This window comes from Mustela lutreola, chromosome 14, assembly GCF_030435805.1.
Source record: "Mustela lutreola isolate mMusLut2 chromosome 14, mMusLut2.pri, whole genome shotgun sequence".
Taxonomy (NCBI): domain Eukaryota; kingdom Metazoa; phylum Chordata; class Mammalia; order Carnivora; family Mustelidae; genus Mustela; species Mustela lutreola.
The window spans coordinates 184599-195479 of NC_081303.1; the positions used below are offsets into that span (position 1 = coordinate 184599).

General features: G+C 55.5%; 1 protein-coding gene across 1 annotated transcript; it reads right to left on the bottom strand.

The window, feature by feature from the left end:
• Nucleotides 1-802: 802 nt before the first annotated feature.
• On the bottom strand, nucleotides 803-5780 carry CREG1 (cellular repressor of E1A stimulated genes 1). The gene is made up of 3 exons (XM_059146054.1): nucleotides 5333-5780; nucleotides 2194-2313; nucleotides 803-991 (listed from the first exon to the last, which is right to left on the bottom strand). Exons 1-3 carry the CDS (start codon nucleotides 5684-5686, stop codon nucleotides 803-805), a joined length of 663 nt encoding a protein of 220 aa, XP_059002037.1. The 5' UTR covers nucleotides 5687-5780.
• Nucleotides 5781-10881: the final 5101 nt, after the last annotated feature.

Sequence of the window (10881 nt, forward strand, 5' to 3'; positions counted from 1 at the left end):
GGCTATTTTCTTCTTCGTTTTCTCCTGGGACCCCTCAGGAGTTGACCTCCTCCAGCCCCAAGTGTCCACGTCCTGGTGGGTACCCCACACGGCGCCCGCAGCACTCACAGCACTGAGGCTGATGGGAAATAGGCCACGTGCACACTCAGATGTGGACCATTCGCAGTCCAGGAGCACCCAAGTCTGATTCTCATGGGAAAAGGCCATCACAGGTCAGCCAGGGCCCCAAAGCATCGCCTTGAAACAAGGTTTCAACCTGGCGTTCAAGCCTGTAGACAGAGCTCAGGGGTTGTGAACTTGGATGGAAAACAGATGTTTTCATTTTCATTAAGCTCTAATTGAAATGTATCATTTTCTTCCATGATGAAAATAGACAGCAAAGCCCAGCGGACACGTATCTGTGACAGTCAGCCACAGAAATAACGCAAGCAGATACTTTCACCTCACGTTAGGGTTGTAGCGACTGCCATAAAATACTCAGTCCTCACTACTCAGAAAGTACAGTAATGTTACAGGCTCACTATTAAATCTTATTTAATGTGTTCATTAAAAAGTCAATATATTACATCACACGTTTAAAAAATATTTTTATAAATGTAATTCAATAGAGTCGGCTTCCGTTACGCTGCCTATGTATTTTATACGCCTAAATATATTATTCTGAGGGGGTGTCATAGGTTTTACCAGGTTGTTAAAAGGGTCAGTTTGTGGTATATGAAACAGTGAAACCCCCCTCCCCCCGCTTTAAAAGACCGAGGACTGCTCAGTTGCAGTATGCAAAAGAGGAAAGATGTATAAATACTTACTGAAATGTGACATTATAATATTCTTCAGGTGTCACTATTTTTGGTCCACCAAAGTAGTCCAGGACCCAGATGTTGGTTATATTCAACTTGGCAAAGAACCAATTATGGCTGGACGGCCAGGTTTTCATCTCAGGGTGTCGGACAAACAGGGAATGCTTGGCAAAGCTCATTTCCGTCTGGTTCACCTGAAGGGTTATACAGGACATGAATGACTCATGGCAACCATACTCTGTGTTCTGGCCTGCTAAGGGGGCGTGATTCTAGAAACCTGAAGAGTTTTTTTAGTTACAAGCTCAAGGAATCAGGAAAAAACTGCAGGAGGCATGCAGAAAAACGGAAAACATCCAGGAGCTCAGATGTCAGCGGTACAGATCTCCTGAGGTGGGGAATCATCACGAGGTCCGCCTTCCACTGTTTGGCAGTCCCTCCAAGCTACCAGAGTAATGGGCACAGGGCGTAGGATGAAATGTTGCGGTGCTCACACCGTGTCACGTCGGCCCACGGACCCTGTAACAAGCCCGTGTTCAACGTGGAGAGGCAAACCCACAGACGAAGGTCTCGGGAGGCGCAGTGGAACTCGAGAGCATCGGCTGTCCCTCCCTGCCCCGTTCCCGCCTCTCTCCTACTCATGAAATGCAGCTGCACAGTGGCACCCACACGAAACCTCCAGACCGTGATCAGACTTGCCTCGGGTCATCATGATCCACAAGGTCAAGAAGCACATCTGCCAGTAGGGCGGTGGGGTCGGTGCTGTGACACCTGGCCCTCTGCCTTGCAGCATTCACTGCGCTAAGTTCACATCTGATATTTCAGCTTACATGGTCCGCTCCCTGCCCTAAGCCACTGTTAGCATACGGAGACAAGGAGCCCCACACAGGAAATACCGGGCAGTATACAACATGGCCAGCGGCAGAGGGCTCTGGCTGAACAGGTGTTCCTTACAGAGGAGTTGAGCAGCTGTTACATCTGTTCAGCTTCAAAAACTCATTCGTTTTCTACATAAATATCTTATTGAACATCTATACGAAATCAACCAATTTAAGCCTTTAGTTTTCATCAATGCACACATTAGAACATATTCTCACTCTGTATCTCAATCACAAATCATTATCATTTTGTTCTTAAATTCTTTCTTGGGGCGCCTGGGTGGCTCAGTGGGTTAAGGATCTGCCTTCGGCTCAGGCCACAATCTCAGGGTTCTGGGATGTATCGGGCTCCTTGCTCAGTGGGGAGCCTACTTCTCCTTCTCCCTCTGCCACTCCCCCTGCTTGTGCTCTCTTGCTCTCTCAAATAAATAAAATCTTAAATTAAAAAAAGATATCTCTTCTTTTATTGTTAATAGATGGTACTTATCTAAAACCCATCTCTGTTCTTGTTAACTACTCACCTTGGTAACGGTTCCTGACAGTATTATGTGGGCACAGAGGGGACTTTGGGGATCAAATCCATGCTTCCTGCAGAAGTTCGTCTGTGCCAAAGACATAGTCAGCGTAGCATGTGGATTTTCCTGTATAGAGAAAATAAAGATCCTGGCACATGAGGTTTTGTCTCTGGAGTCAACCTCACAAGTCACATGCACATTGTCCCTAGAGCTGAGTGTTCTTCAAGGAAACAATGAACTGTAAAACATCACCTACCATTTGAGAAAATGACTAGTTGGGTAGAGATTGATCTTGACCCTTCTTCCCAAAAAGCAGTGGCTAGGGTCCTATATTAAAAATTAACCAAGCCACTCTTTTTTCTTAAACTCTTAATGTTTCACATTCACCAGGGAAATTACGATTATGATATCACCTAAATACAAGGCTGGTCTAGACCTTCACTGAAAGACCTAAAGGGTCAGGCTCTACTATGAAACTAGGGCATAAAAATACGTAGTTGTTCAACTAACTAATTGTACAATTTAACCAAGAAAGTTGCTGAATCATGCTTTCTTGTTATCTTAGGCTAGCAGAAATTGTGTGATTTCAAAATTGGAGAAGTTGTTCATTCCTGTTTAAGCAATAAGAGAAGAATGCTTAGACTCAAAAAGTGAGGCAAGCAAAATTCTTCCTTCTTTTCCAGAAATTAGGTTTAGGAAAGGCACTGTTGACAGATCACAGAAAAATTCAAATGTTGCATTTAGTACTTTAAACTCCAAGCGGCTTGTGTGGAAAATTCTGCCATCTCATGGTGACCTATCAAAACAACGAGTTTCAAGAGAGCTCCTTGAAATCATTTAGCCAAACATTCACTGTCTGTGCCCTATTAGGCAAGAAGCCATAGGAGACCAAAAAAAAGGTCTCTCATTTCTCTGTGACTTGATAATCGACTGAAAAGTCAGGCATAAACAAAACTTAAATAATGCAAAATGACACAGAAGAGATCAGAAGACAATATATAACTGACTATCAAGTGAATGACATAGTAAAGTGTATTTGGAGTTTAAGATGTCAACACAGCCTGGAGTAATACGGACTCTATAGAGAGCCTTGTAAGATACTCAAAATCAGGACAGAAGTGGGATGATGTATTCACGGTAATGGGAATTTCAAAAACAGAACTGGGGAAATGTGGCACATGGTTGTGAGCAATGAGAAACCCAACCTGCTTGAAAAAGAGGTTTGGGGGTGGGTGGGAAGATGAAGGAGAAGTGGCAGGGGGTGGGGGAGTGAGGGGGGCTCAAGTCCAAGCTAAGGAGCCAGGGTGTGCTCTGCAGGCTGGCATCTGTCTGTGCTCTCCAAGAACCACCTGCATGGGGAACTTGTTAAAATGCTGATTTCTGGGCTCCATTCCCAGGCCTGGTACTTGTACTTTGAGCAAACATCCCAAGTGAATCTTTCCCAGCTCTAGACAGCCAGATGTTGTTAAAGGTCTCTGGGCAGAGGGAAATGCTATGTGGTCTTCTGTTCCTATAAATCTGGTGGGCAGGGTGACAGGGAGAAGACAGAGGTCAGGAGGAGGAGGAAAAGAAGGTATAAATCAACCTGAGGCCTGAAGCGAAGGGATCCAGTCAGACTAATTCCGATGTGGCCACACCGTTTCACTGCCATCCCGGAAACCTGAAATCCCGCATGGTCCTTACCCCATCTCTCTAGACATGTCCAAGACCCGGGCTGGAGTTCTACCTGGCAGCCATTAGCGGCCGGGCACAGGTGACTCGCTGCACCTGAGTCTTAGTTGTCGTCCTTCCTACAAAGCAGGTGACCCTATCAGTGAGAGTTTAAATATAATCGTGGACAGCAGTAGTTCTCCATCCCCCTCCCTCATTAGAAGGATCAGGGAGGAACTGGGGAGTCGGTGTTGTTGTTGTTGTTTAATAAAACATGTTTTTAATACAATACCCGGGCACTTATTTTTTAAAGTCTTCCGGGTGACGGTGTTTCCAGCCAAGGCTGAGCATCGCTGGCGAGGAATGAGCCTGCTTTGGGCAAATGCCCGAGTGGGGTGGGCAGTAAGGCCGGGATGCCCGGAGGCGAGCGTCGCTTGCGGAGAGCAGCGGTTTCGGATTTTGCTTCGGGTCCCCGGGGGCACAGATGTCCCCGGACGCTAACGTGGAGTCCCCATTTCCGAAGGTCGGCAGCGACAGCAGGCCCTCCGCCAGCCTCACGCCCAAGCACCGGCCGACGCCCCGCGGGTGTCGGAGGCCCCGCACAGACCGTCTCCCGGCGCACGCACGCCCGTGATGAAGCCCAGCACAGGCGCAGCGAGAGGCCACAACCGCCCCTAAGGCAGCGGGACGCGGAGCGAAGCGCTGTCACAAAGGGAGAACGGGCTCCGTCCCTCCCGGAGCGGCTGGCGCGCAGCACCGCCGGGGCTGGGGACGAGCGCGTCCGGGGACCGGGAAGTGGGGCCGCGGCGGCCCGGCTCGGGGCCGGCCTGACCGACACCACCTCCCGAGGAGAAGCAGGTGCTTCCGACGCGCGGGACTCCAGGCCGACGGAACCAGGCCGCGGACCCGCGGACCCGGGGAGCCGCTGCGATCCCAAAGGAAAACGCAACGAGCTGCGGGTGCGCCAAGGAACGCGGGTCTGGGGGCACGTTCCGGTCACGGCCGCCCTTCCGCGACCCGAATCGGGATGGCGGGCGGACCCCGCGCGGCGCCGCGCGTCCCTCGGCCTGAGCCGCGCGGGTTCTTCCCCCGCAGCCCGTCCGGGACTCCGCACGGCTCTCGCCCTCGAGCGGCGGAGCGGGGCGGCGGGACCCCCGGGGGGCGGCGGGACCCCCCGACGGCGGCGAGCCCCGGCCTGGCGCGCGCCGGGCGGAGACGAGCCCACGGACCTCGCCCCAGCCCCGCTCCTTCCCGTGAAGGCCGTGGCGCCGGGCCCCAGAGGCTGCGCCCGGCACCCGCGGGGGGCCTCGGCTTCGGGCCGCGCGGAAGGGCCCCGTGAGCCCCCGAGCGCCGCCCGCGGAGCCCCCGGACGACTCGCGGCGCCGGTGCTGCCGGCGGGGGCGGGCGAAGAGCCCACCGCAGCGGCGGGCGCCGGACCCCGGAGGCCGCCCCGCCCCGCGCCGCCCCGCCGCCCCGCCCCGCGACCCCCGCTCACCCGCAGGTTGGCGGCCGACAGCTGCAGCGGGCTCAGGTAGAAGTAGGGCGCGCCGCGGCCCGCGCCCGGGGGCCCGTCGCTGAGCGACAGCACGTCGGCGAAGGCCCGGCCGCGCACCGCGGGCTCCGCCGACACCGTGGCCAGCGCGCCCCAGTCGCACACGTGCGCCACGAAGCGGGCCACGCGCGCCGCGTCCTCGCGGGGCGGCAGCGGCGGCAGCGGCGCGGCGGAGTCCCAGTCGCCGTGACCCCGGCCGCCCCGGCCCCGCGCCGGCGCCACCAGAAGCGCCACCAGCGCCGGCGCCAGCAGCGCGGCGACCAGAGCGCGCGCGGACCCTCCGGCTCGGCTCGTCATGCTCGGGACCCGGGAGCGAGTGCGCGGCGCCGCGACCCACCGGGGTCGAGGGTCAGTCGCGACCTCCCGGCCCCGCCCACGGCGGCGACCACGAGTCACGCCCCCTCCGGGGGACCAATCGGAGTCCGGGGCGGTGGAGGACGCGGTCGACGCGGAGCCTCGCGCTCCCGGCCCCGCCCACGGCGGCGACCACGAGTCACGCCCCCTCCAGGGGGACCAATCGGAGTCCGGCGCGGCGGAGGACGCGGTCGACGCGGAGCCTCGCGCTCCCGGCCCCGCCCACGGCGGCGACCACGAGTCACGCCCCCTCCGGGGGGACCAATCGGAGTCCGGCGCGGCGGAGGAGCTTTGCAACCCGCTGCGGCCGGAGTCGTTTCTCCGCCTCCCCGGCCGCGCTTTCTTTTCCTAAATATTTTCTTTCTTCGTGTACTTGAGCGAGCGGGAGGGAGAGCGCGTGCGCGGGGGCGGGGGCGGGGCCGAGGGCGAGGAAGACGCGCCCCGCCCGCTCGGCGGGGTCGGGCCGGGTCCCAGAGCCCCGAGACCCGCAGAAGTCGGACGCGGACGCGGCCCGTCCCCGGACCCGGCCCGACTCCGGCCCCGGCCCGACCCCGGACCCGGCCCGACCCCGCACCGCGGCGCCGTCCGACGAGTCTGCTTTGCCCGCGGCCGGGGAAGCGGAGGCGCAGAGAAGTCCGCAGCCCGCCGCGTCGTGCGGTTGGGGAAAGACGCGTCTACGCGCACAGGCCGCGGGAGCCGCCGCCGGGCCGGGTCCGCTGGGCCTCGCCGTCCGCAGCGAAGAGCTCCGGGGTCCGGTGCGGGCGGACAGGAGCCCCAGAGTTAGGACTCTTGAGGCTGCTCCCGGCCCCGCAGGCTCCTCGCCAGGCCCGAGGCTGCGTCCACCCGCAGGGCCCCCCGCGCGGATCCGAGCTGACCGAGGCCGCTGGGGACCCGCTGAGCCGTCGGAGGGCCCGCGGCTGCGCAGGCTTCTCCGCTGCTGACCCTCGCGCGTGGGAACAGCACTTCTTTCCGCTCCGGCTAAGACGCTCCGTGCGGGAGCCTTTGGGGCCCGGTTCCCGGCGCCCACGTGCGCTCCGGCCGCGGGAGCAGGGCGACCTCCCCGCCCGGACCCGCTTCCCTGCGCCTTATTACGGCCTTACCGCGGCGGGCCGACGAGCTCAGACCCGGACCCACGTGCTCTATGCTGTGAGCTTCGGTCACTCTCCTCGGACGGAGCGACACTCCTGCCCCTGGCTGCGCCCCGCAGCCCCACCTTAACTGTCGCACGGCATGAATTGTTTGTCAGCTTCAAAAATCCGGCCCTGGCGGTCACCGGCCCTCCGCGGCTGAGTTCCGTGGAGTCGAGTCGTTCCGCTCGTGCCCTGGGCCAGTCATGTGAGCGGGTGCGGGCAGCAGGTGGGAGCCGAAGTCCTGCCGCTGATTTCTGTCTCAGACTCGGCAATATTCAGCCGAGAAGATTCTCACGCTACTCGGTGGGAATTTGTGTAAAGAAAGACGGTTTTCAGTCCCCTCTGGAAGCCAAAAAAGTGTGAACAACCCTTAATAACAGAGGGTTTCCTTTTTAACAAGTGAATTTGGAAGAGCTTCAGGCTAGATGGAAAACTAAGGAGAGAGGAATTTAAGAGGAGGAAAATCCAGTTTGTAATTTTCAAAAGAAATCGGAGCAACTGCCGTAACCTGTTAAGGAAAGAGTGGACATAAATTCCCATTTGGAATTCTAATCTAGCCTTGCCGCCGTCAAGCCACGGACCGTTGAACTTCCACTCGCCTTGCTGGGGTTCAGTTTTCTCACCTGAAATGAGAAACTGAATTGATATCTGACACCTCTGTGGGCTCTATAATCTATCAAGATGCAAAATATGGACCTTTTGTGAGTTTCCCATTGACCTTTTGCAAGAGGAAAAAAATACACTTTTTGTTTATTGCTATGCCTCTATGCTGGGACACAAAATAACAATAGGCCCTAGTGTAGCTCCATGGCAAAACAGGTGCCTGGAAGTTGGTCTCCCTGCTCTTGAGCTTAAGAGTGAGCTCTACAAACCCCCTAGCTTTAAGCACCTGTCCCCAGGGACTGTCTGCCTGTGGACCCTGTGCTCTCCCTCAACTGGGGGCATGGCCACCCAGATCTCTGCTCAGATGCACTCCCCGTGATGCCTCCTTGACCACTGTTTCTAAGATTTTATTTATTAGACAGAGATGACAAGTAGAGACGCAGGCAGAGAGAGAGAGAGGGAAGCAGGCTCCCCACTGAGCAGAGAGCCCAATGTCGGGCTCCATCCCAGGACCCTGAGATCATGACCTGAGCCGAAGGCAGAGGCTTAACCCACTGAGCCACCCAGGTGCCCCTTAACCACTGTTTGTGACAGGCCTTCTTCAGTTACTCTCCAGTGGGCAACACTGTTCACTTCTTCCTTTGCAATTATCACACCCAGTAGGAACTGCATTTATTTACATAGTGACTCATTAATGCTAGAACCGAAACTCCAGGAGAACAGGAATGCTGTTTATCTCGCCCACCCCTGTATTCCCAAGGCACAAGAGTAGGCACTCAATAAATATTTATGGAATGGCTGCCAACGGAATTAATAATATCCAACAGAATTCTTCGCGCATAGAGCCTTCCAACATCAACAGCGGGGAGGGAGGTTGAGTAGACAGAGACGCTGGAGAGTAGCGTGGGGTGCTTCAGCTCTCCATCGCCAGGCCCTCCTCCATGGAGTATCAGGGAAAACCCTTAGCCAGGAGTGGCTGGAGCTGCCATCTAGGGCCTCAGCTTCTTGCTGGCTGCTGGTTGCACACCCACCCCCACCCTTGCCACACAGCCTCTCCATAGGGCAGCTTCCATCCTGGCAGCCGGGTTGAAGCAAGTGACTGAGGGCGGGGAGAGAGAGAAAGCAGCCCAGCAACATGGAACCCAGATTATGTGACTTTGCTAGACTCTCCGAGTGGCATCATGTCGCTGGAGGGAAGGGGACTGACACAGAATGTGAGTGGGCCAGAGAGGAACATGGGGTTGTTGCAGTCACAGGACGGTGGCACTCAGTTACGAATCCAGCCAGTAGGGACTCAGAAAAACATCCGCCATCTGTAGGTCTCCTCCAGCCCAACTCTATACCCTCCCCCCGTCTCATACCTTCATCTAGAAATGGAACATGACGGAAAGGGGAAGGAGAGACTAAAAAACCCTCAACCACACAAACTGAAGGTGCATATGGCGGCAATAATGTCTGGCTACCATGGAGCCCCCACCTTGATGGTACCTGGAGGCCGGTGCTGGTGCACAGATCTGCAGGGTCCAGACAATGGTGTCCCCGAAAGTGGCTCAGCTAAAGGCTCTGCCAACAGGGCCCTCGTGCCTCTGTGGGTAGCGATGGTCTCAGCAGCAGAGGGCGAGCTCACTTGTGAGCCCCTGTGGTAGGAAGGCTCAGAAGGGAGGCAGGTCCCACCATCGTGAGTGAAGGCAAGGACCACAAACCCAGCGTTAGTGTTCACGTGACCTAGGCACGGGTATCTGCTGGGCAAATGGAAGCTATTTATGTAGGTGAAGCTGTCATCGGAAGAAAGGGAAAACCGTGAGTTGGCTAGCTAGAGGCTATGCTTGAGGTGACGAGAAGCTGGCTTTGGTCCAGGTCCTCAAGGGAAACCATGGGACTTAACCTCCATGGATTTCCCTACCACGTCCAAGAGGCTTAGGCTTGGTGGCAAACTCTTCACTTATCAAAAAAGTGGATGAGTGGTGTGGAGAGGTGTGTGGGAGATAGGGAATGTGGGGCTGTTCATAGTTTTTCCCAAAAGCAAGGAGGAAAATGAGAGCTAAGTAGTGACAGACGAGCTGAATTGTCACGACATGATGTGGCTCAGACACGAGGCACTCATGTCATTTAGGTCTTCACACGAACCCTTACTAAGCCAATGTTTGATAAATATTTCTCTTTTTAATGTAAGCAGCGTCTGCACCATAGAAAAAGCTTTATTTATTAGGTCATGTCCTTTATTTTTAACAATCACAGGTTTGGGGTTAGAAGAGGATGATCTGATTTTGGAGGGTTAGCGGTGACGGAAGGCAGTGTCCGTAACTGTGCGACGACCAGAACGCCATCTGCAGGAACTAGAATGAATTAAAAGTCCTTCAAAGACTTCTTCTAGAGGTGCGGGGGGGGGGGGGGGGGGCGGGGGGGCAGTCAGTTAAGCAGCTGACTCTTGATTTTGGCTCAGGTCACGATCTCAGAGTGGTGAGATTGAGCTCCGTGTTGGGCTCTGCACTGACCGTTGAGCCTGCTGAAGATTCTCTCTCTCCCTGTCCCTCTGCCTCTACCCCCTACAGCTCGTGTGTGTGCACACCCTCTCTCTCTAAAAAAAAATAATAATTTTTAAAAAGAATATGTAAGGCTTTGCCTTATAGATACATTAAGACTGTGAAAGACCATAGCCCAGAACACACTATAAAAAACAATTCTCAGGCACCTGGCTGGCTCAGTCGGCAGAGCACGAGCACCTTGACCTCGGGATTGGAAGTTTGAGCCTCACAGTGGTCAAGATGACTTTAAAAAAAAATCTCATGTTCCTTAAATAATTACAATCAGAGCACGTTATTTCTTTCCTTTCAGCCTGCAGAGTCAACCTGGCTGCTCCCGGCTGACTTCTCCAGCCACAGCTCCTCTGCTCACCCCCCAGCCCAGCCGCTGCCCCCTTGTCATCTCCCACACCTCAGACCTTGCCACCGCGGGGCCTCCCACCTGTCTTCCTAACAAGCCAGCTTCTTCTCAGCCTCCTCAGCCTTTGTGAGGAGAGACTTTGCCTGGCCACCCCTTCCAGAACAGTCCCTTCCAGTCCCTCCTGGCTCTGGGACCTGATTTATTATCTCTGTAGCCCTCACCACAGCCGATAATTGTGTCTGTCCACTCTCTTCGCTAAAATGAAAACTCCATGAGAAGAGAACTAACTGCGTCCCTCTGGGCCTCTGTGACATACTATCGCAGACCGGGGGGCTCACAACTGACCGAAGTTTATGGCTCGCAGTTCTGGAACCTGAAAGTCTAAGCTGGGGGTGCCAGGGTGGTCGGGTAAGGGCCCCTGCTGGGTCAAACACTTCTGGTATTCTCATGTGCTGCAAGGGACAAGGGCGCCCGGGGGATCTTTTATAAAAGCACGAATCCCCACCTAATCGCCTCCCAAAG